Source organism: Sycon ciliatum, chromosome 1 (assembly GCF_964019385.1).
Source record: "Sycon ciliatum chromosome 1, ocSycCili1.1, whole genome shotgun sequence".
In the NCBI taxonomy this organism is placed as follows: Eukaryota; Metazoa; Porifera; class Calcarea; order Leucosolenida; family Sycettidae; genus Sycon; species Sycon ciliatum.
In genome coordinates, this window is record NC_088643.1 from 52,652,389 (window position 1) to 52,677,029 (window position 24,641).

Sequence of the window (24,641 nt, forward strand, 5' to 3'; positions counted from 1 at the left end):
ATGCAAGTCGACGCTTGTCGATCGACTCCGACATATCGACAGTTCAATGAAAAAAAAAGTGACGGAAGAACAAGCCGAGGACGATCCCCTCTGAGCTGAGGAGACGACACACTACGATAGAACTGGCTGACTGCCGCAGCCCATGCCGGCGTACAGTATCTGCGGATAGAAAACTGCGCCGCCTTCACTGAGGTGCTGGTTGAGGCTTGAGGCTTCGGCATCGTGGCGTGAGCGGTAGTCGAGGCAGGAACAGCGCATCGAATGAAAGCCGACGGTAATGGAGGATTTCACCGAGACAACTCCTCGCCCTCGGAGGCTGATGTCGTTGACCTCTGCGGTTCATCTTAGTAGCATAGTCCTGCGACTGGCTGCTGCTCAGCTGCTCCTATGCCAGGTCGTATGGCTATGGCCATCATGGGTGCTGGCAGTCGGTTCTCAGTCTCAACAAGGCTCAGCATGGCGGCAGGTAAAGCCCTGGAAGGATCGCATAGAGTCGCCCGAACAGTTGCTGACCACGGTGGGGGAGGCGCAGCCTGCGCAGCAAGTCTGTGTCTACTTCCATTCCGGCTCATTCATAGCAGGTATCTACCATCATAATTATCATGATCTATTGATCGTAGATCTACGTGGCCATGGTATGGTGGCGTGCATTGCATTCCGCAAAGGCGTACATGTAGGGTTCAACGTACACTTTGAGATTCTCTCACAAAAAAGCAGATCCCACATGGGCCATGGCTAGTATAGTACTAACATAAATCACCCACCACATGTCTGAGCACATGTCTGAGCATACACAATGATACAGTGAAGATTTCACGCATGTTGTAGCAGACAATTATAATTATACCGAAGTAAAGGGATTGGAATCTCATGCCACAGCTGCATGGAGATTGTGCGATTGCATAATCAGTTGAGATGCTTTGGCAAACGGTCGCGGCACAGCTATGCACTAGCGACTCACTAGCGACTCACTCTGTATACGTAGTACCCATAGGCGACTCCGCTGACTTATCACCATGACATCGTTTGCACAACCTCTATACAACTTACTCGTACATCACGGGGCACAACGTGCCATGTATTCATATATCACTCCACTGGTTTTGGCGGAGCAAGGGCGCTTGACATAATCAGATATCGCTATGCTATACCATTGCTGTATGTCACTCCAGCATCTGTTGACCAGAAATCGGAGCAAAGGTGTGCTCATATTAGTGCATTGTCTCTTACCTACAAAGCAACACCCTTTTCTCCTCATATCGAAGTAATTCCATGCGTCTGAAACTTGTTGTTGGCCAGGGACAGAGAGCTCTCAGGTCAAGAAAGAGGCGGCCATTGGGACGGCAATATCTCTAGTTCAGCACCAGCGACATGCTGTTGGCCAGAACATGGTGTTCTACACATGCCATGCTCCTAGCGCCAGCTATATACGGGAACCTGTTAGCTCTGCATCGATCAGTGTAAGTGAGCCAGTGTACTGCCAACTTGTAACTAGTATCTGGTATGTGTGGCATGGCTTGCATGGGGCCGGGGCATGTGAATGTAGCAATCAAGGTTATACATACACACTTTTTTATTTCCTTTCTCTCTCTCTCTCTCTCTCTCTCTCTCTCTCTCTCTCTCTCTCTCTCTCTCTCTCTCTCTCTTGTCTTCCCTCTTAAGATCTTCACTACCTTGTCATTGGGAAGAAATTCCCGTTTGGATTTTGCGAAGTAAAACAAAGTAAAAAAAAAAAAAAAAAACATGCAGGGCCGCCGGAACCGGTCCTGTTGGTCAGGTTATCACCGTACCAACATTTTATCCACCCACACATGTTAACTACTATGGAAGGCATGTGTACCCGCCATATCATACACAAACGGTATGAAAGGCACTGAAACCCTACCGAACCAATCCAAAACTGCTTCCGGCAGTCCTGACATGTATACGGTTCTTCGAGATCATGTGAGAACAGAGCGCTAAGATGTCACAGCGGAAACCTCACTTTGTACAACTAGGTTACGTACCACTGTGATCATTATTTTCAGACATGCATTAGGGGTTGTCTGTGTTTTTGCAGGCATCATTTAGTGTCCATGAAGCTCCACTCCCAGGCATACATTGTATTGGTTGACTAAGCTTTTGTCCAAAATTAGCCTTAGTTTCAAGCCGGGGTGACCGTATTTCCTCGAATAGCTCCACTGGTCTCCTATCTGTACTTCCTTCCTTCCTTTCATTTTAGCACTCAGGTGCATGACTCCACCACCAGTTGTAACCATTGGTAACATTCACCTTCAGACCAACACTGAAATTTAGTGTTCAAAGCAACGTCGATTGGATGTGTGTGATTTGGCGAGTTGAGACATCGTGATTGTGTGTCTGTGTTTGCTGTGTAGACTAGTCGGCTTGCTGCAGAGTTCATGCCAAGGATATACCCAGCGCTGGTCTGTTACAGAAGCCTACTTGATTCCTCTTTGTTTCATCTGCCGGCCACTAGCACCCAGCCCAACTTTGGAGCGCTATCGGTGTGGCTTGATCAACAGTTGACTGATGTGAGTGACCGTGCATTATGTCACTGAGCAGTGGAGAGGTTCTGGATCCGTCCTCCATCTTGTAGTCTCGGGGGGGGGGGGGGGAGGGCTCTTGGAACAAGCTAGTTGGAATCCACTTGCTCTTGAGCCCAGTGATTTATTGTCAGGTGCACTCTCACAGAGTTATCTATTTTATTGGCGATGGGCATGTCTCTGACTGGCAGAACTGAATGCGTATCAGCAATGATCTATTTTACTCCAAAGTGCCTTAAAGCTTTATAACAATTCAAAAATTGGCGAAAATGTCTAAATAACGTCCTTGAATTTTTGGTTGCGGGTGCAATGCATTGCACATGCACTTGCAACCAAAAACTCGCGAATATCATATTTTGACATTTCCGTCAACATTTTTAAAAGCTCTAAGGTTTGTTTCATTATATCGATAGTCCTCACCTGCAAAATTCCTCCATCAATAGTTATAATCTGTTATGGCAACAATTATCTTTGTTGACTCCCCTTGCTTATCTTTATTGATACACTTTGATAGTCCGTGAGTGCGAGTGCAGTCATTCTCTTCTGCTTTATCCTTCTAGAGGTCACGGAGGTTTCTGCATGCTTTTCCAGTGGACGACAGGAATGCTGTCAACAGCTGTCTTGACGATGGCCAACTCTGTGCGATTGCCTATGTACCACATGTGATGCTTGGCGACGCGTTGGAAGAGTTGCTCAAGAACTTTACACGGGTAAGCAGGCCAAGCCAGCCACGACACCGCTATGAATTTGTGCATGGGATATTGATGCTGTACATTGTGTAAGCAATTCATTAATATTATTGAGTTGGCTGCTATGCTGAAGTGACCGGGAGCGCGTCTATCAGTCGTGTAGTCGCATCGGGTGGTACTATAATTCATGTTAAAGAATGATAAACTTGACTGGGTGCATGGTGTTGTGGTTTTCATTAAAGACTGGCATAACTTTAAAACATGTGTTTTCTGTACGTTGTTTGCTCCCCGGCTGTTGATTCCAGGTTTGTCACAATGTTGTATTACACTGCCTCATAGTTTCACCAGCATACCCAGAACTAGGAAGGTAAGATCCATGTTAGTTTCTTTACCTGCCGCATTCCATTCAGGTAGCAACATGACCCGTGGAAAATGTGTGTAGTCTGCAGTAGTCTTCACAAAGTCGTATGCACAGAAGCTCTCTCGGTTACCGTCACATGATTTGTCTCCCATTTTTGATCATTTCTTGTCACTGTCCCCTGTAGTCTGATATCCGATGACAACACTGGTCATGTGTGGTCTAGCGGTGCTGTTTGGCTTGTCAACACACAACACAGTAAGTACCGGGCTATCAGCCTAGCATGAGGCAGTGTGACCGGCACACGCGTGGCAATGCCATGTGGGACATGGCTATGCTACACTTTCTGGTTTCGTATGCATTCACATAGGGTACTTCCACTGATCTGTTGGTGAGATGCTTGGCCTCAGCTCAAAGATCATTGACTGTACCCAACTGCTTTTCACTGCCGTTTTCTAGATGCCGCATGATCGTCGTACAATGTCATTTATACCGTACTGATAGCTATATGTTGGCTCAGTGGATACCCGTACTTTGAAATAGAATTATATTGGCCGGTTTGTGTAAGGTGATAGGTCCGGCGTGCTGTGTCTGTTTTGTTATCATGGCTCTGTCTGCGGCAGGTGGTAAGATGCTGTTCGATTTTGACGCACCGGGAATGCTGCGGTTCCAACTGCACGCTATCATGAGCGGCAACAGTCCCGTACTCCTAACAACCGTAAGCTGACTGCCTGCAATCCACCTGTAGTGCTGTGCACTGCATTGGCCTTGCATAGCTCACAGAGTCATTGGGTAGGAGAAGAAAGGCATTGACTTGATATGGGGTGTAGTCTCTTGGGGGAAATAGTCATATCCAGGGTATGTGCATCTCACCAACAAAACCACTTATTCCTTACTTCACGTACTAAGGTGTGCCTAGCAGACAATTCATTTTGCAAACAAGAGCCGAAGGCCTGACATACTTCGGGAGCTCATCGGCTATTTTCTCATTTGCTTCATCTCTGGCAGGAAACATTCTCTTCGTATGTCAACGGTGAACATCCATGGATAGTAGTATTTGTAAACTGCAATGGAGATCTTCAGCTGATTACTCTATCGATCCATCTGATCCAGTTGCTTGAGAGGCTTTCATCGAACCTCACCAAGCGAGGGGTTATTCCTGGCATGCGGTTTGGAGTGGTTGACTCAGCATGCTCTGGAGCAGGTATGTGCCCAGTGTCAAGCCGTGACCCTGGCATTGAATGCAAACAGTTTGCTGCAATGTCCGTGGATAGTCACGGACCAAACCATACCCAAGATAAGTGTCAATACCTGGCTAGCAGTATGGACGGATTTCCAAGTCGGATTGATGGTAAACTGCCTGCTTCCTAGCATGCTGTGTACATCTATGGCATGCATGTCTCCATGCCGCGGTAACCTATCACTGAAGAGGGGTCCACTGTATTACCATGTACGATGATGGGGCCTATATGGCCGAAACAGCTTGCTGTCTACAGCATTGGGTATTTTAGCTCCTCGACATTCGTCTTGTTGAGCACTCTCGGTAGGCTGCTCTAGTGCTGCTGCATTGCGCATCGCTGGCTACTTTTCATAGTTAGAGCACTCTGCCGCTAGAGCGACGCATTATCTAAATTTCTGTGGTGCCTCCTTTGCACCATTGCTGGTAGCTCGGCTTACCTAAAGCTCGTAGCTGTACTGATGAGGCCTATATGGCCGAAACAGCTTGCTGTCTACAGCATTGGATATTACCGCGTACATGTGGAACACATACTATAATTACGTCGGTTCTACATAATGTGTAGACAATTGTATTATGTATCATACACTACACACGTTTAAGCTTGTAGTGTATGAAAATAGCAGTCCAAAGGTACTGTATCACTCTCCCACCCATTGTCTTAGTTTTATAGGCATTCGTTGCCGGCACTGTTTCCGTCACAATTTCCCGCCTTTGCACACACCTCGCTGTATGATTTCTTGTACTCGGGAGCAGTCGGACTTTGATGATAAGAGCGGACGTGAACGTTTTAAAAGGTGCTTTGTTATTCGGAAGGTTTTGTCCAGTGACTCTGAGCTTTGCTGCTGAAGGCTAACAAGGTCAACACACGGCTAGTCTGGAGATGGTCTTCATGTACTGGGCACTGATAATCAAATAAGTCAATACTGTAAGACCAGATATTTTAACGTCAATTAAAGTTAACGATCTCCGGGTTTTGGTGGGTTAACGAGGTGAAATTCTAACGAATTCTGTCTCAAAAGCGGCAAATGACTGTACATGTATATATCGTTTTAAACAAAACGACTTTGAATATTTTCAATGATTCGTTCAAATTCGTTAACTCGTTACAATTAAATATTCGTTAACATTACTGGTCTTACAGTATTACGTTGTCTTGCCAGTCAAACAATCCGATGAACCGTTCTTACCTGTTTTTCTTTGGTCTTGTGTTCAGTACTGGAATCGGCGGTTCAACCAGATCTGCTCACTGGCTTGCCCCTAGCAATACTGTTTCCAGACAAGCAAGGTGAGTGCACATTGCACTGTCATAGTGTGTGCTACACTGTTCATAAGCTATCATACCAATCTCAGTTTACCATGTCCAGAGCAGCCCTGTAGGTTGCCGTCAATGTGTGCCGGCGGATTCAATATCTGTTTTCTTGTAATCCCACTGCTCTTTTCTGCATAAGGATCAGCAAGGCGATTAGAACAGCGTGGTTTGGACATCAACGAGCTCTCTTCTTCTGCCACCGCAGTAGATTATCTTGTTCGCATAGTATCTGGCAATCCAGAACAACCGAGTATTCATGTGCATGCACGCCAGGTGAGATCTCCAAGTACTACAGGATACAGCTACAGGTCTTCTTTGTCATCCACTGTGGGTGTCTCGGCCTATGTTATTCACTGTGGGTGTCTCGGCCTGCGTTGTGTTATTCACTGTGGGTAGGTGCAAGTTGAGGCAAAGCAAGTAAACCCTAGTCAGTTGCTTGTAAAGAAAGGCATTGCGACGATTCCCGTCGGAACTTGATCATGCCCAGCCTGCACACTCAACCGTCATTTGGATGTTCTTTTGTTGTTGCAGAAAACTCCTAAATACAGGAATGCTTACTCAGCATGCGCAAGCCCATGTAACCAATGATGTTTCGTTGTATGCATCATTGCTGGGCTGAGAGAAACCATGTTTCACTGTTACACAATGCTGTTACAAAAAGATATGTAATGGCATGTAGTGAGCTTCCCTTTGCTGTCCACCTTTTCTCCTTTGCAGACATGTTCTTCCGGCAAACCAGACCCTGTCATGCAAGCCCATTACAATTACAAGGAGGTTCCACTGTTCAACAACTCCGCTCGCCAATGCCTGGTTGGCCGTGAGCACTTTGGTGGGCCAAGCACGGGGGCATGGAAAGTGAGAGGAAATTCAGACCATCCCCGCAGTACTATGAACTTCACCAACGAGGTACTTGTACATGTGCTTGATTGTAGTAGAGGTTATGCGATCACATTATCATTTGAGTTGCTCTGTATGAAGTGGCACCAGACATACAGACATACAGAGATAGAGACAGAGAGAGAGAGAGAGAGAGAGAGAGAGAGAGAGAGAGAGAGAGAGAGAGAGAGAGAGAGAGAGAGAGAGAGAGAGAGAGAGAGAGAGAGAGAGAGAGAGAGAGAGAGAGAGAGAGAGAGAGAGAGAGAGAGAGAGAGAGAGAGAGAGAGAGAGAGAGAGAGAGAAAGAGAGAGAGAGAGAGAGAGAGAGAGAGAGAGACAGAGAGAGAGAGACAGAGAGAGAGAGAGAGAGAGAGAGAGAGAGAGAGAGAGAGAGAGAGAGAGAGAGAGAGAGAGAGAGAGAGAGAGAGAGAGAGAGAGAGAGAGAGAGAGAGAGAGGAGAGAGAGAGATAGAGGACCAGAGAGGGAGGGAGAGAGAGAGAGAGAGAGAGAGAGAGAGAGAGAGAGAGAGAGAGAGAGAGAGAGAGAGAGAGAAGAGAGAGAGAGAGAGAGAGAGAGAGACAAACACACACACACACACACACACACACACACACACATGAGTCTGCCACTCCATGATAAAGCATACATGCAAATGATGATGTAATTCACATAACAGTAGACTACACAGTGTTGTACAGTAGTACATGTATGGAGTCACTGTAGTCATGTGATCAAACTGATCACATGACTACAGTGTTCATACAACGGTCTACGGTGTTACTAGTTCTAAGTTCTAACCCATGTGTGCAATCTCTACTGTGTTACTAGTTCTAACCCATGTGTGTGTAATCTCAACTGTTGCTGTATGCTTTCAGCCTGTCAACCCAACGTATGTGCTTCAGGAAGTAGAGACAGACTCTTGGAGCCACTTTTTGACGGTTTCAGCTACAGACAGTGCCCGCCGCAAAGATTCAGTGACACAGTTCTCCGCTGAGCCCACTCAGCTGCGCGTGGTAAGTCACTTGTAGGAGGCACAGAGAGTGCAAAATAACAGCCTCACAGTATCGAGTAAAAAGGAGCATGCCGTCCTCTCTCACCTGCTGGCTTCCGATCGTCCAGCCTGCTCTTCATGCAGGGCAGCTGTCAAGTACTGGCACTGTCATGATAGAGCCTTTCTTGGATGGTTCCGTTGACATTGGGCTGTGAATTGCATGTACAGTAAAACCTGTAATGGCGACCGCTCGACCATGGCGACCATTTTTCCTTGTCACGGACGCATTCACATTCAAAACAGCTCGGATTAGGCGACCACTCGCTCAACGCGACCGACGACCACCCACCCGCGACCGACGACCACCCACCCGCGACCGCGTTGCACCGTGGTACATGTATGCATTGCATGGTGCACCATGCAATGCATACATGTAGATGTACACATCATTGCAGGAAGCGTAGATGTGCATGGTGCATGCACGACACTTGAGACTGAGATCTGAGGACCTCAGGCCATGGCAGGCACATGAGTAGCGCTACTTGTAGAGTAGCATAGGTGTGTGCACTGTGTGATACACTAATCAAAATGATGCATCACATGTGGATATGGTCACGTGACCCACTGAACCTGGATAAGAAGACCACCTGGCCACGGCGACCACTTTTTCTCGTCCCTTGAGCCGAGGGGTCGCCTTAGACAGGATTCAGGTTTCACTGTATTGTGTGACTTACATTTTTGCTCATCCTCTTCTTTTGTTTCGGCAAGTTTCGTTATATCCTCCCTACGGACACGCAAGTGCATGTCATGGTATTGCTGTGTGGACGTCAGGCTAGCCGACTTTCCATGCCACGAATGCTGCTATGCCGTGTCAAAAGTGTTCCTTTCTAAATCATCAAGTCCCTTGATATCCCCTGTACATATTTTACTCCATATTTGCTTCTTTCTTCTTTTCCTTTTCTTTTTGACTTCGTACTCTTTTCCTTGTTAGCCGTAGTTGGCTATAAAAACCCTGCAATCGCCACGCAAAGTGGTCATTGGCTACCTCAGCCATGTATTGCTTGGAATACGTGCGTGGCTACAACTTCCCGACAACTTCCCGACTACAACTTCCCGATTTCTGCATCATTGAAAGAATTTAAAGTGAATCTGAGGGCTTGCTGATGACTGCGTGCACCATAATAAAAAAACTAATCAATATAGCTTTTCGGCTATTTCCTTTTCATGTATGTAATCTTCTCATTCTTTTACCATGGTTGGCTATCACCCATATCTTCCTGTTTTAGCTGCCATTGGAAGCCATAAGATGTCGAATAAATAAATAAAATAAATATGAATACAGATCATGGCTTTGATATCCCCTGTACATGTACAATACAGATCATGGCAACCAGGGAGCACTGTGGCAATTGTCAGCGGAAAGAGACCGTCTATGCAAGCATTGCAAAGCGTTTTGGTGGTAAGTGGTAGCTTGTAAGCCGTACACAATGAGCAGGTAAAATGGGTATTTTGTATGAGTGCCTCAGGACCATTATCCACTAGAGGTTATGCGAAAGACTGAGTCATAACAATGGGTCAGCGGAAACCTGGAACCGCTTATGGGCACTGAGTATGCAGCGGAACCGCTTATGGGTGCTAGGTACTTGTATACAGAGTGAGTCGCTCGTGCATTGCTAGCTCGCGCTGTGCCGCGACTTTGCTCCAAAGCATCTCAACTGATGATGTAACTGCATAACCTCTGTAGGCTGGGACCAGAGTGTCTCAACCAACTCAATCCTGGGAGATAGGTGGTGAGATAATGCTTGTGAAGCTGAGCACAGGGCGGCGTTAAAGGCTGCTTTTAAATTGCCATGCACTGCATGTATGTAAGCGATTATCTGCCTTGCACCTTGCTTGCGCCTGATGATGAATTGACGTGGGGTGGGTAGTTTTAGTAACCTGTCCTGGTATGCTCTTAATTTTCAAAAGCTCCCGTCGAAATATTCTTAGAATACATTACAGGATGTGTTTGTGACTTTCCATGGCAAAAGTTCAGCTGTTTCAGTAATCATTCTTCGTTTTCTTGGAGTGAGATGATAATTATGTTCTTCAACCTGGCAATTCTAACTCGGCATTCTCTGAATTCTGAGGGGAAATTCCAGCCTGGACGATCGTGCAATACACATTCATAGAAACCTCGTGCTAGGGGAACGGAGTCGGTGGATTCCTGGCAGTGTGGTATAGAATGATGATGTTTACTATGGAAAGTTTCAGGGAAACGTATTACAGTGGTCCCTCTATAATCCGGCACCATTTGTGCCACGAAAATCTGCTGGATTAGGGAGGGTGCTGGATTAACAAATCTGATTTACTGCTGCAATGTACATGAAGAGGACATTTTGGCTACTGAAAATTGTGCTGGTTTATCGAGGGTGCTGGATTATAAAGTGCCGGATTAGAGAGGGACGACTGTAATTGAAAATCACAGCACAACTGATTTGTAAGACACCTCACTACGGTCTGGCAATTGCTATTTTGTTCTCTTCCATCAGGTGCCGAAGTGTGGTTTGGTATTGTCAACTGCTCCAACCCGTCATCCGTTGAGTTGTGTACGCGACTTCGAGTTTCCGAAGACCACGGTTTTCCGGCGGTCTTTGCGTGGCGAGCACTGCACACAAGCAGAGAAGCCGACAGCCTGTGTGAGTCCATGCCCAGCGCTGACAGTGGTCCTGAACACGATTGGCTACGAATCAACTACCATCACGCCTTGTCGGTAAGTGTGGGAACGTGTCTCACTGAGAATGTTACAGGCACTTTGACCATGGGCTGGGTGGCAGATGGGCTGCTAACCTGTGCAGCTAGCTGTCTTGTGATGCCAACCACTATTTTGCATGCCCATGTATTTCTAGATGAATTTGTTTGGTGTCTTCGTTTGGGTACGCAGGCGCTTTTTTGAGCCGCTGTGCAAATAATGCCAGCGGTACAGCGCGGGTACAACGTGCACGCTGGAGAAATGGCAACGTCATTACTGAATGGTCGGTATGTATGCATTGGCAATGAGATATCTGAAGAGTGCTACAACGTACCTACTTGGGAGTAGAATGCAGCATTGCGTGTGTGTGTGTGTGTGTGTGTGTGTGTGCGTCCGTGTGTGTGTGTGTGTGTGTGTGTGTGTGTGCGTCCGTGTGTGCGTGCGTGGCTGGGTGGGTGCATGTTCGTGTATGATCATTGCTTTTCTGCTTCTCACTGTGACTGTCCAGGAGGAGAGCATTGGTGCCTGGATTGAAGAGCTGCTTGAGCCATCTGTTCGAATGCGTAGCTCTGGTGACGAGGTGGCAGCGTTGCAGGTACGAGTACCATGCGTTTAGACTGTAACCGTTGACCTGTCGCGTGGCTGGTTTAAACTGGGCGTGTATGTGTATGTGAGCAAGTTCGGCCATGCATGCTGGTACCACCTTTGACTGATAACAATCAAGCTCATTCTTGTCTAGTTTGCAATTTTGCGTATCTTCTTGTCATTCTTGTTCCTGATCTCAAGCAGGTATGGCCAAGTACTGATGGTCCTACTGCACATCTTCATGCCACGTTTGAAGTCATGCCGCACAGCAAGACCAGGAGCTACTTTTCCTGGCACTGCTTTCAGCTGGTTTGCCGTCATTTGTTCTCCGTTGCGAAATGCTCGGCAACGCTGAACATACCAACGACGCAGCAAGGCAAACTAGTGGAGCACATGGACAACCTGCATTACTACCTGTCAAAGGTGAATATCGGGCGAAGCCCCTGCGTATTTAAGTTTGCATGTACCGTAAAGTATGGTCAATCTGCCCCTTCTCTAATTTCCGCTACTTGTCAAATTTCTACCGGTATCTGTGAAGCGACTTCAGTGTGTACATGTACGTCAATCTGCGGTGCTAAGCCGACGTGCGGACTTTTGCACACAGTACGTGCCAGTGCAGGTATGCCCGTGGATGAAAATGTGCACAGTCCAGCATAGCAAGTCTGATCTTCTGTATAGTTGTACACAGTACTGCACTTGACAGCGTTGATCTAATTCTTGGCCCCTGCCCCAAAAAAACAACAACTGGGAAGCGACACACCGTGGTGTGGTCAACAGTACTTTACGGTGTTGGTACTTTCTGATATACCAGGCCAGTTCCCCAAATGAACACTGATTACTGTGTCGCTGAGAATAAAAATGTGGAGTAACTTCAACAAATTTGGATAGGAATAGGACAAAAAAACATACGCCATTCACTACACAGTCAATCATCTTCTTTTTCTTTCTCTTGGTAGTTGATATTTCAACGTGCCGACAATGAAGGTACAACGCTGTTCAAACATGGACATCCGGTGATGGGCACCATGTCAGCTGAGTCCTCACAGAACTTACACGATGGTGATTCACTCAGTCACCAGCCACACAGGTACTGCATGGGTTCTGCATGCCATGTCTCTTTGCCTAAGTCAGCCCTCCATCGCATGCAGGGATCAAAATCATATCAGCCACCATACACTACTACTGAATTGTATCCATGTGTGGGGCTGGAAGTGAATGTGGGCCCGATTTTAGAGGACAATTACCCCCCCCCCCCCCCTCATCCCCTTGCCTCCGATGCATCCCGGCTAATGAAGATATCAGCTCGACACCAGGCTCTAAATTCCACTGTATGTTACTGCGTGTTGTAGCTCACTGTGTTTTTCCTCTCAGAGGCCTAGCTTAAAATACCCACCTGATGATGTGGAACACCATACACGTGAACACTTGTTGAACCATAGTGCGTTTCTTGTCCTTGTCATCTGCACACTGGTTCAGATATGGATTTCTGCCCACTAGCCACTGCGAGGACGATGCGCACGTGTGCAGTAGATACATCGCACGGTTCGTCCAGGATCATGCCCGTCTCCCGGTAATGCCACTGTCCTACACCAACTTCCACATGGCCAAGTAAGAGCAACTTCTAAGTTCTAGCGTTACAATGTAACATGGCTGTTGGCTGGACGGATAAATGGACACAGCGCTACATGCGTGTGTGCTACTGACCGTGGTGCATGAACACCAGGGCACTGATCTTACGCGCGTGCTTCTGTTGCAGCAAAGTCACAAGATCATGCTATAAAACGTACAAGTAGTCAACACAAGAAGGACAACTTGACCGGATCAATGTAAAGCGCTCTGCCACCATAGCCATTGAGCACTGCATTGCGTAGTGTGTACAACTTATTAAGGTCCACGGATGAAGCAGTTGACATGCTTCCATCTCACTTGTACACATACCGGTAACGCTACAATGCTATCCCCACAACATCTACCTACCCATGTTGCACACTGCAATGACGTCCTAGTTGGCTGTAGTGGGCACTCTGGACTATGCAATGTATTGACGCCCTAGCTGGCTGCATTGGGCATGCTGAAGTATAAGAGGACAGTAGTACTTGGACAAGCGTATCTCTTGGCTGCCTGTGCAAATGCTATGAATGCGGCTTATACATGTACTCTGATGAGGACCTGCTTTACATGCACCTGCCTCTCTTCTTTCTGCAGATCTCTTGATTCACTGCTACACACAGATGCCAGTGGCTCTGATGACAGCCTGCTGCCCTATTTGATTTTCATCCATGGAAGTGATCAGGAGGACTTCTCAGATCACTTGACCCAGAGAGGCTCTGGTCAGAGTCAATTGGACACGTGGATGCCGGTTGGTTTCCACGTAATTATGTAACGTTACATGTGCATGATTGTACGGTGGTGGTGGCAAGTGAAATCAGACCTCTGGGTTTGCGCGATCGAGTGCAGTCCGTGCTATTACGCACACTGTAGACATATTGCTTACGTGCGTATTGGTATGGCGCATGCAACACACTATTCTGCTCTTAGATACTGGGGTAGTTTGTTTCTATTTCTGCTGCTACGCTTATCACATGTCTTACCTGGTTGCCTCTCTGCTCTCAACCATATCATTCAGAATAGGCAAGGCTATGGGCTCTGTATCGTGCTGAAATACTTCAACCACAAACATGCAAATAGCATTGTTAAATAGTTATACGAGACAGAGTATCTACTTGTTCTTCCCACTCTGTTTCGTGTCCAGGTATTAGAAGCAACAGGGCGTGCATCTTACTCAACAGCCAAGACTGTTACGCTGGACGCAGATGAACTAAGTAGCTGGGCAGAGCAGTTTGTTCCCGCTGGATATTTCTCCCGGTTCAGTAAGGTGCTTTTTTTTGTTGCTTTTTTGTTGTTGTTGTTGTCGTGACACGATGTAAGTTATTGCAAGCACATCACTAATGATAGCCGGGTGGTGACAACACCCTTAGTAGCAGTGATACACCAGCAGTCAGAGAGAATTATCCTCGCACTCTCCAGTGACATCGTTTAGCACCTCATTCGGCTGCGAAATTAGATGAGCCCGTAGCTTTAAAATTAGAACACAAGACGCTGACCTGTGCGTTGACAGTTGAGTGATAACCAGCTACTTGAATCTATCACGGCTTGGTTATAGTTCGTGTAGCTTTATGTGCACGCCTCGCCATTAACGGGATAGACACAGATTATACAAATAACATGCACGATGACAAGGCATGCACACTCTGCTCACCTTGCATCAGCGGTGTGCTAAGTAAGTAGTTGCGGGTGCACATGTCATTTCGTTTGTTTGAACTGTGCACTGTAAAAACCGTGTTGTTTTTTAAACTTTGTCTGCATGCAGGTGAGAACCCAGTGCCACGCCTATGCTGGGTCGACAGGAGCAGCAGCCACAGCCAGGCAGCGTTCTACCCTCCACCGTCCGCGGCTGGAAAGCTCCGATCCATGGAGTGGATTGTAGGCCAGCAAGACAACCTTATCCAATCTATGGTCAAGTTTATGACCACAGCCTCCAAGCAAATTATTCCAAGCGAGAACTTCTAAACCATTATTATAAGACGTGGGATATCTACCGGTACATTGCATGTGTGTTGTCCACTATATTACGTTAATAAATACCAGAATCAATGGACGTAATTATAATAACAGCCATATCCATAGCTTCATTAAGATGTGTATAACAAGTACTTATAATATTATGTGATACATGCTACCATGTCATCATTAGAACACACGCCTAATCACCCTTATTGAACATGATGTAATTTATATAATAATTATTGTTGAAGACTTGAAACTTGAGCGGTGTGTTGTAGGCTTAGGCTAGCTATCAGTTGGTGCCTTCTTCCCATGCACTGCTATGCTAGTTCCAACAGTCCACTCATCCAAAATAGTCCCGCTCAGGCTGGCTTTTGAAGCCCGATTTTAGATCAGTTTCTCCGTACATTTTGCCATGGCATACCTGTCCTAATTTTGTAAAATCTGGCTGGATTTCTAATTCCCAGTCCTTGGACTTTTGTGGCTTCGAAATGTGGGAAGGAATAATTGTACGGGTCACACAATGCAGGATGTACTGTTGTTTTCATGATATCTACAACTATACGTGGTAGCAAGAGTACATAAAAACCAGAGTGTGCAGCTCGGATGGGTTGCTGTCACGGCGGAATTCCGTGATGACATCATTTTAGTGATGTAGTGCGTACAATATGTACAAGCAGGATTCAAGCAAGTCTCTTTCCGCACAACTGCAGCTCAGTTGTGCGCACTACGCCATTTCCCGCCTCAGATCTACGCCAAATATGATGTAATCACGGAATTCCGCCGTGACAGACACCCATAGCAGAAAAGGCCCCAAGCTGCACACTCTGGTTTTCATGTACTCTTGATGGTAGACACCAAACAATTATTTTAGGGTGCAAGTTTCCAATGCAAGTTTCCAATGCAAGTTTCCAATGGATGGACTGTAGTGCACAACAGTGACCACGCGTATTGTGAGTATTCAACCCTTCTCTGTCCGCCAACTTGACTGCAGCACTTGAGACACTGGGCAACTACAGTAAATCGACTATCAAGTGGAATACGAAACTATTCGAAAGCACGTACTGCTATGTGTACTGATGTAGGCTTCTATATCAGCGCCGGGCCGGGGGTTACGCAGCCCTAGTACTACTAGTACAACACTCTGTGCACTTGAGCGCGGCACTACTTTAACCATGAGGTAGGATTCCTCTGGCCAGACTGTGACCATACTATTATACTACATGCATAGTAGAGTACTGTAAGACATGGCAATGTAACTAGGAAGTAAATCTAACGTTTCAGCAGTAGTCGCGCGCCCATGAACGTTGTTTCCAAGAGGTTAGCCTAGGACGCTGTTCTTTCTCAGCAAACTGGCTGCGTCACAGTCTTATCGCATATTCTGAGGCTGGACATTCTTCGGCTACATGTTCCTCGGCGCGCGACTCCACCGGCGTAGTGACATTTCTTCACCATAATAAGTTCTGGTGAGGCTGTAATGCCTCGTATGCCATTATGTGCGGATATGCCTGAAGTCCCTGCAAGATCGTTATCTTCTCGTTAACCTGTATGAATTTTGGACCATCGTCAAATGTGTGCAGCTCACTATGTCTTTCAGTAGCGTTCAAACCCGCAGACTGGTCTGGGGTGTAGTAGATCCAAAGCAGATACATGTCATCAAGAGTACATACCCCCCGCCCCAAGAGTGTGCAACTCGACTATGAGTGCTGTCCCGACAGAATTCCAAGTTGACGCCATTTTTATGATGCAATGTACACGGATTATCAGACGAATCCGGAACCTGTGGTGGACCAAAGCCCATCTGATCCTGTACAAATTATTGCAAAGAAAAATGTGTGATGCGTTGACACCCGTACGCATGTTGTAGATCACTGGTGCAAGGAGCATTGCATCATAAATAATGACGTCAACTTGAAATTCTGTTGGGACAGCAGGCCAGCAGGGTATGTGAGAGCTGTACATGTACACTCTTAGGGGGTTATGTACTCTTGATGTCATGTACCAGTATCTGCTTCACCGTGTACATAATTATGTATGTACAACATTTACATAATATTATGATTATAAATAAAATAATTATCTGTAAAAAAGAAGAAGAGTATTAAAATTTAATTACCGTGCCCGTTCCCGGATCCCAAAGGGACTTGCGTCGTTGTAACCAGGGAGTAGTACAATAATGGTATTGTACTACTCCCTGGTTGTAACACAGCCCTAGCCTAGGCACTACTGACAGCACGATACCTTTATTGACGGCATTGTAGGTGTTTGGAGAGTTCAGTTTTGTTACTGGTCCCTTCGGAAACCACTGAACAATACCAAGTACAGTCCTGTACAATGAACGTAGCTACGCTGCTGTCTCCATTTCTCCAGTGTCTCTACAACAAGTACTGCTGCAACGTCGTTACGTGTTCGCCAAACGGTCCAAAGCATGCACTGCAAACAGGAGTCGTCAAAAATCCAACTGCATTTTTTCCGAGTCTGACTGAGCGCCTCGTTTCGAAAATAATTCGTCGTCATAATTATCGTCGACGCGTCATTAATATTATGTCATGGCCCGGCGCGCGGCGCCCGGCCGGACATCCAAATTTTGCAGAAATATTGTATTATTTTTTCCACCGGCGCGCTGCGCATGCGCTGAGGTCGAGGAAATCGTGATTTTTGAGCGAGTTGAGACCTTGATTCGGCTTGAACGAACTGAGCCTGAGGAAGATCTGTCATAGCCTGCAGAAATGGCGTTGAATCTTCTTCGAGGTGCTGCACGCTCCTCTGCCCGTTTGGGCATGATGCGATCTGCTGGAGCCAGTGTGAGAACATACTATGATCCTCGCTTTCCCTTCGTTCACCCAGAGAACCCGAAAAGCGCAGTAGATGTTGCGTTTGTACATGACTTCCCTGACCGAACGGTGATGTGCATTTTGGACACAAACTGGGAGAAGCTTCCTTCATCAGAGCAGGAGAAGGTCAAGCCTATGTTGGATGACGGTCGTCTGTATATCCTGAGAGATGACGTATACAACTACAAACCTCTGGTAAGGCTGGGACCTATGCTCATGAAAATTATAATAATTGAAGTACAAGTCATGTATCAATGTCAGTACCAAAATGTTTGTCAAATTCTCAGTGCGTTTAGTCATCATGGTATACCGTGATGCGATAGCCCAGATATGACACAAGATGGCAATGCTCGTAACCCCACACAATTCACGCAAGAAATCATTGCTGAAACGGGCGCTGGTTTCCAGATCTTGATCAGGACTTGAAGACATAGCCTGAACACGAATGATACGTTTATCGTTTTAAATTCATTGGTTTGAGGGAATCTCTTGACCATGTTGAATAGAGATGAACCGGCGAGTAATCCGAACCAAGCGTTTCGGAGTTCTGGTTCTGTTTACTAGTATCAGCCCAGGGACACCGTTTACTTTCGCAAAGCTGGCTTCATGTTCTTTCCTTCTGTTGTGTCTGCGACACGTCCTGCGTGCGCACACAGCATCACACACTCGCACTAGACAACCAACCACCTGTATGCCTACAGTGCTGGCCAGTGCAACACCTGGCTCGGGCTCAGTGCAGCACCATGCCTTGCATGGATTTCAGCAGCCGGAGCGCAGCTATGCATGATCTACGTGCCCAGGGTTGTTTTGTGCGGGGTGTGGAGCCCAAGCCTGGAAACGTGTTACGCTGACCAGCGCTGTGCTAAGTTGCTTGATGGAAAGAAGATAGGGAAGTTTGTGGTGCTGCATCGGTCGAGCAGAATGGCGAAAATTGCTGCGGTGTGAATTTCCCACCATTACAACTTTACTTCATAGCTGGAAAGCTGCTGGGGAGAGAAGTGCATGTAGTCATGTACATCTATATTATCCATTGATGACCGCCACCTCACTTCAGGAACACCATTGCAGCTCAAGGCCAAGTCGAAAAACAACTGCAAGATTTCCATCGATCGCGCTTCGCTCGAACTTGGTCGTAGGGAGCTCGGAGTTGTTGGAGCCAGCAGCTGGGATTCTTCTTTAGGCGAGACCAAGAAATTGAGTTTCCTCCGGTCCGTATGCACGAAAATCGAGCCGCGGTCAAACAAAATTATCAGTACACTTACATACAGACCGTGTGAGTAGACTCATAGAGCTACAGCTGCGCTCGGTGAAATCAGACCCAAGATGCAAAGCTGGCGTCCTGGACACGTTCCGATGACATGGTTGTAGTTGTACATGTGTACGCCCAGCCGCATCCATGTCACTTCCAGGGCGTCAAGGGCGTGCAAGTTCAGGACGCCGAATATGTTCTCTGGATCGGATTTCACCGAGTGCACCTGTAGGCCTTCTCAACTCTGATCATGTTGGCCTCGCTCCTTCCTGTGCCTGGGCGCACTATACAATTGTACAACAAGTGCTATACTCGTGCTGTTTACATGCACAAACGTAGAAGATCAACGCTGTACGCGGGCTAACAAAGCCAAGTGCAACATGTTGCGACTCGAAATATTTGCACCTGGTACAGTGTGCCATGTTTGCAACACAGGGCCTAGGTCGTTTTTGGGCAAAAGACAAAGATTGTACAGGTAAATCGCGTACCAAATACTTCAAACTTCAACATACTGTAACATATACGCAAATGTACATATTGCACCCTAGCTTAGTGGTAGAACATCGCTGGCCATAAGCGAAGATCTCTGGTTCCAGTCCTGGTGGTGACAGTCAATTTTTTCTGCAGCCTGTTCTTGTGTGCAACGCTCCCTCAAACCAATGAATAGAATATTTATGACTTTGAGCTCCCGGCGTGCTAGTTTGTACGTGAAGTGTGTGAGTTACAGCGAGGGCTGCGTCCCAGCCGCCTGTGTGGATTCACAGGAAGCGTGAGTTTGGAAGTTTGAAGAATATGTTGAACAATCACTGCTTGAATGACGACTACACCATACCTTAGTGGTAGAGCATCGCTGGCCATAAGCGAGGGTCCCTGGTTCTAATCCTGGTGGTGACGGTCAATATTTTCTTCTGACTTTTCCCGTTTGCGTCTGTCCCTCAAACCAATGAAAATGTACATTCAACATGCAATACATATGTGCACTGTAGAAAAACCAAATAAAAAAAGTTACGATTGGTCGAGTACTCGTGTATATGTAATGCCGTGTGGCACAATCAGCTCTGAATGATTAATTTTAAATCGACTATGAGCGTGGAGAGTGGATACGAGTGCTGCTTTCATGCATGACAGCACACGGTGCTGTTGTGTGCGTGTGTGTGTGCGCACAGGGAGCACGACTAGCCTGCCTTACTGAATATCAAAATAATTCTTGAACTGCACTACACGTAAATCTATCTGACCTGAACATCTTGAAGAACAAAGGACCACGTTGTGGCAAGCATTGATGTCACAGACTAAGATGCTCCTGAATGAAGATTTAGAGTATACTCAATGTATGAAGGACTTTCTTGTGATTCTCCGTCACACCCATGCATGCTATGCACCGATTGATTTGCGCTTTGCACCAGCTTTCCGTGTCAGTTTGTTGGGAGTGGATATGATAGAGGAGAGTGGAATGGCCACAGGTTCAACTTTACTGAATGAGCTGTGCTGCAGCTATTTGGAGTTGCAATCTACAGCACGTAGTGTAGACATCGTGGGTCTATGCCTTGCATCTGGCTCAAGTCCTTTTTTGTCTTGAAAATACAGGTCTTATCTTGGCTCATCTGTATAAATAATATCAGGAATTGATGGACGCCTGGCCTAGCGCCTTGCAGAGATGCAAGCAAAAATGCATTCATGACTGCAGCCAGTAAAAGTGTCATACTTTCGGTCCAGAAAAGACAAAAAAATGTCAAGGAAAGTTCTTTACTGAGGAGAACCACAATGGTCACGACGATTGTTTCGATTCTACCCCTGGCACTATGGACTCTAGCCTGTGTAGTGCTCTGCTTTAATCACAAGATCACTTTTCACTTGCAACCACTGCATTAATTTGGGTTGACTAAAGCTGCAGAGGCATTTAGCTTTACAGGTTTTTTTAGTCAACGCACTAAGCGGGTTGCATCGTACAGCCTTTCATACTGTTGTTGTGTTTATGTGTTTGTCATGTTCCTTGCTCCGCAGCCTCGTCACTTCTTCCCCGGCTTTGTTGCGTTGCAACTGCTCGCCTGTTTCGTCATAATGTTTGGTTTCCCTCTGTACGTCGTCAAGCACTTTGACAAGCACAGGGTGCCCAATGACATGGAATAATCTAGTCCTCTATGTAGCCGCTGTGCAAGGTATGCTGTGTTCTTTTTCGCTGTTACATGCATGTCGCTGTTGTTGTCAATGAATAATTTATCATTCAAGTAGCTGGTATACTGTGTTGCTTTTGCCTTTTTTTGCACATGGGATGTGGCACACGTACGTAAGCCTTGTGGAACTCTTGACTAGGTGCTTCTGTTCAAAGAGAATGATCTTCTCACTACTCGAGCATTTGAATAATTATCTTCAGCAGAGTGAGCACAAGCTCTGCGCCTGTTACAGTTGGCCGTAACCATGTGCACTGAGCGGGCTACATGCATACATGCCTGTGTGTGTCTTTGTGTGTGTGTCTGTGTATGTGTAATCAATGGTGGTGAAGCTTTTATCAGATCCACTCTGATTTAGCCACTCACACTAGTAGCAAGTATTACCTTCATTGGGGCAGGGGTAACTGCAGTTGGGTCCCGGGACGGATACCCTGATGCCGTCAATCCTTTTTCTGCACCTTGTCCTCACCCACTAAAGCTGTGTTCCTAACTGGTGCGTGGACGCGGTACGCTTGCGGTTCATGCGTGCCCAAACGCGCGCTCAAGCTTTCACCAAAAAAACAGTAATCCGAGTCGTATTTAGCACGTTCGACACCTTCGAGTACTAATTGTTTGACCCCGCCAGTCAAAGTGACTGGCTGGTACGCGCCTGATACGCGCTGAAAATTTCAACATGTTGGAATTTCCATTTCGGTGCGTTTCCGTACGCATGGCGCCCCAAAAGCCAGCAAAAATACGCACAAACGCGTGGTTTCACGCGTACACACGCCAGTTGTGAACACAGCTTTACTGAGGTGTGGTGAGCCCATAAGTGGGATCGCTTTCAAGTCCACCCAGAGTTTTGGGGGTGTCGGCCGTTGGGCGGTTCAATAACCAATTGAGTAGGGGTGAAACGAGTATCTATTTTGACCAATCGATCACTCGTTCATAATATTCGATCGAGTATCCGATTATTTCGAGTATTTTATCAAAATTCAAAAGCACTAGATTTCCGAGTTCTCGACCAATTCGGAAGAAATTATCTGTGAACATAGAACAAAATTTGCCAACGTCTTGTACAGAGTGTAAAGAAACGATTTTCATCAGTACTTTCATATCTCAGAACGTTACTTGCAGTGGTGATCGTTTCGTCCAAGTCTTAAAATACTGACTTAAAACCATGCATAACGCATGCATACCAGTGGACCAGCGGTACAACAAAAAGTGTTTGAAAATACAATGCCAATACTAAAAAAAAAAACGATCGAGTGAAACATTTCGAATACTCGCTCGTTTGAAATTTTCGAACAAATACTCGAATATTCGAACTAATCGTTTCACCCCTACAATTGAGTCATCTTTCCAAGATTCCTTTTGAGTCTCTCTCCCCTCTCCTGGGAGGACTCACGTGACCAGTTTTGGCAGTGAGCAACAAGTACAGTGTGTGTGTGTGTGTGTGTGTGTGTGTGTGTGTGTGTGTGTGTGTGTGTGTGCCTCCATCTTGCCGTGTTTGTGTGTTGTACATGCATGTGTATGTCCACTTTGGTTACAAAGCACTGGTTGCATGTTGCATCAAGCAATGCAGCATGCTACTATAGGGAGGTTTAGTCCCACGTAACGGGTAACGGATACGGGAACATGGGTGATACACGTAAAGTTCATGCAATGGGCCCACGTTTGCAATGTTGTTTTTAGTCACACGGAACAAACAAAAGCATGAAGCGAAAGGCCCAAACTTGGCTAAAGACGAAGCTTCGAAGCTCATCGAATAGCTTTATTTCGTGCTTCGGCAAGGTACGTTTGGGTTTGGTTTAAATCTGGCTTTAGAAAATTTATTTTCCTTGCTATCAGGTCCGGCCTTATTTTCTCTGTGCTGTGCTGATGAGTCCACAAAGGACGAAACAGTTCGGTCCGCAGATTGAGCATTTCGTGCTTCGGAAACTTCTTCAGCTGAACACCCTCACAGCTTGCACAATGCGCTCCATTCTGATTTTCACCCACGTTCTGCCGAGACGCGAGTGAGCCTCCATGCGGGTACTACAGAACCTTTTGTTAGTCTTCCTTGCTTCAAGGTATAGATTGCAGTGTGACAAGACCCAAGAGTCATTTCAAGGTATACATTGCAGTGTGACAAGACCCAAGAGTCATTTCAAGGTATACATTGCAGTGTGACCAGATCCAAAAGTCATTTCAATCACATCCACTCAATATACTGTACAATCTGGTAGCCCTATTATCATTTTTTTTTTTTGGTGAACCTAGTCCCAGATCCATTGTGTCCGGGCTCCTGTGACGTTAAACTCTGTCGTCAAGCCATTCAAAAGCTTGTCCCAAGCACGCTCGCCACTTTTTCTGCAACTACTTTTCGTTGTTTTGGAAGAAATCGCAATTTTTGCAACTTTCTTCATTTTCATGAACTACAGTGCACTTCGCAACTTGTCCGCAACCTTGGCCCAATGGCATGCATATGCGTCAAAAGGTCAAGTCACAGACTACTTGTCGGACAAATGCATACTCGTTCATTTCTCGTATGCCTTCAGACTCGTTTCAGAGAAACAGTACAGTCATGGAGATTGGATATGACGACAAATTTCTGTTGCCCAAGTCGTTTTAATAGCAAGTCCTTTCTGTAAATTATAGATCGGGTATAACGACCTCGAAAATAACAACAGATCAAATTTACTGACACTTTTTTTGGTACCCGAAGACCTGAAAATGCATCGAATATAACGCCTTTCCCCTTGTATCAGGCAGAGTGGCATACATTGGGACATATCTGTGTCACATGCCCAGAACTCTGGGTCACTCCACGCGTGCTGGTCATTGCATTATTGTAGCCGCAGTGCAGCAGTGTAGTTGTTATGCATGACTTTTGGCTTGAACTATACTACTTGCATGCAAGACACATGCACATCTGGAACTCATACCCGGTATGCATTATTATGCTGCACATGCATATCTGCAATACATTTCTGTCATTTTGATGTACACATTGCATACTAAAATGTGAAGATCGGGTTTAGTGACAGATCGAATATAGCGGCATTTTTGTTTTATCCCAAAGGAGTGTCGTTATATCCAATCTCCGAGCTCCACTGTAGTTGCGTTATGTGCATTCCCTTTTGTGTGCCCTAAAATGATGGAAGATGCGTGCAATAGGCTACTTGCACTGTGTGAAGTTGTAGTTCACAATAGGAAGGGGTAAAGAGTTTGCTGTCCGCACTTCTGCCATTTCCGCTCCTTTTTGGTCGTTTTGGCGCTAGTATGCACAAGAATTCTCTCATTTCAAGTTGCGATGCTGGCAACTTTTGAGCTTTTTCTGGAAATAGTATGGATGCCATTTCAGCAACTTGCACTTGTTTTGGCACTGTTGCGAAAAGCATAAGTTGCGAAAAATTATGGCATCATTGGGAAAGGTTTAGTCCCAAGCATAACAAACGTGGGGGGGGGGGGGGCAAACGAAGAAGCTAGCAAATGAATACTACATTGTATAATTAATTACTTCATGGGCCATGGCCAGTTT

The 24,641-nt window shown here is 46.2% G+C and overlaps 2 protein-coding genes across 3 annotated transcripts; both read left to right on the plus strand.

Annotated features, from left to right (window-relative positions):
• Positions 1 to 94: 94 nt before the first annotated feature.
• On the plus strand, positions 95 to 15,360 carry LOC135831005 (uncharacterized). 2 transcript variants are annotated; one of them, XM_065343244.1, is made up of 21 exons: positions 95 to 581; positions 1,300 to 1,460; positions 2,376 to 2,531; positions 3,104 to 3,253; positions 3,538 to 3,599; positions 3,778 to 3,848; positions 4,214 to 4,308; positions 4,599 to 4,794; positions 6,044 to 6,115; positions 6,279 to 6,412; positions 6,857 to 7,045; positions 7,890 to 8,027; positions 9,386 to 9,464; positions 10,537 to 10,757; positions 11,245 to 11,331; positions 11,523 to 11,744; positions 12,278 to 12,408; positions 12,798 to 12,929; positions 13,527 to 13,680; positions 14,074 to 14,191; positions 14,692 to 15,360. In XM_065343244.1, exons 1-21 carry the CDS (start codon positions 278 to 280, stop codon positions 14,889 to 14,891), a joined length of 3,072 nt encoding a protein of 1,023 aa, XP_065199316.1. In that variant the 5' UTR covers positions 95 to 277; the 3' UTR covers positions 14,892 to 15,360. The 2 variants fall into 2 exon arrangements, with proteins under 2 accessions (XP_065199316.1, XP_065199317.1); XM_065343245.1 differs by having other exon boundaries at positions 1,306 to 1,460.
• Positions 15,361 to 17,554: 2,194 nt separating this feature from the next.
• On the plus strand, positions 17,555 to 21,371 carry LOC135831006 (uncharacterized). Its single transcript, XM_065343246.1, has 2 exons — positions 17,555 to 17,914; positions 20,973 to 21,371. Exons 1-2 carry the CDS (start codon positions 17,615 to 17,617, stop codon positions 21,096 to 21,098), a joined length of 426 nt encoding a protein of 141 aa, XP_065199318.1. The 5' UTR covers positions 17,555 to 17,614; the 3' UTR covers positions 21,099 to 21,371.
• The last annotated feature ends 3,270 nt before the right edge of the window (positions 21,372 to 24,641 follow it).

Excerpts from the sequence above, each read along its gene's own strand:
- LOC135831005 (XM_065343244.1), top strand. The coding sequence starts at position 278 with ATGGAGGATTTCACCGAGACAACTCCTCGCCCTCGGAGGCTGATGTCG. Across the intron at positions 7,046-7,889 it reads CTATGAACTTCACCAACGAG|CCTGTCAACCCAACGTATGT; the intron begins GTACTTGTACAT and ends GTATGCTTTCAG. Across the intron at positions 9,465-10,536 it reads CATTGCAAAGCGTTTTGGTG|GTGCCGAAGTGTGGTTTGGT; the intron begins GTAAGTGGTAGC and ends CTCTTCCATCAG.
- LOC135831006 (XM_065343246.1), top strand. The coding sequence starts at position 17,615 with ATGGCGTTGAATCTTCTTCGAGGTGCTGCACGCTCCTCTGCCCGTTTG. Across the intron at positions 17,915-20,972 it reads TATACAACTACAAACCTCTG|CCTCGTCACTTCTTCCCCGG; the intron begins GTAAGGCTGGGA and ends CTTGCTCCGCAG.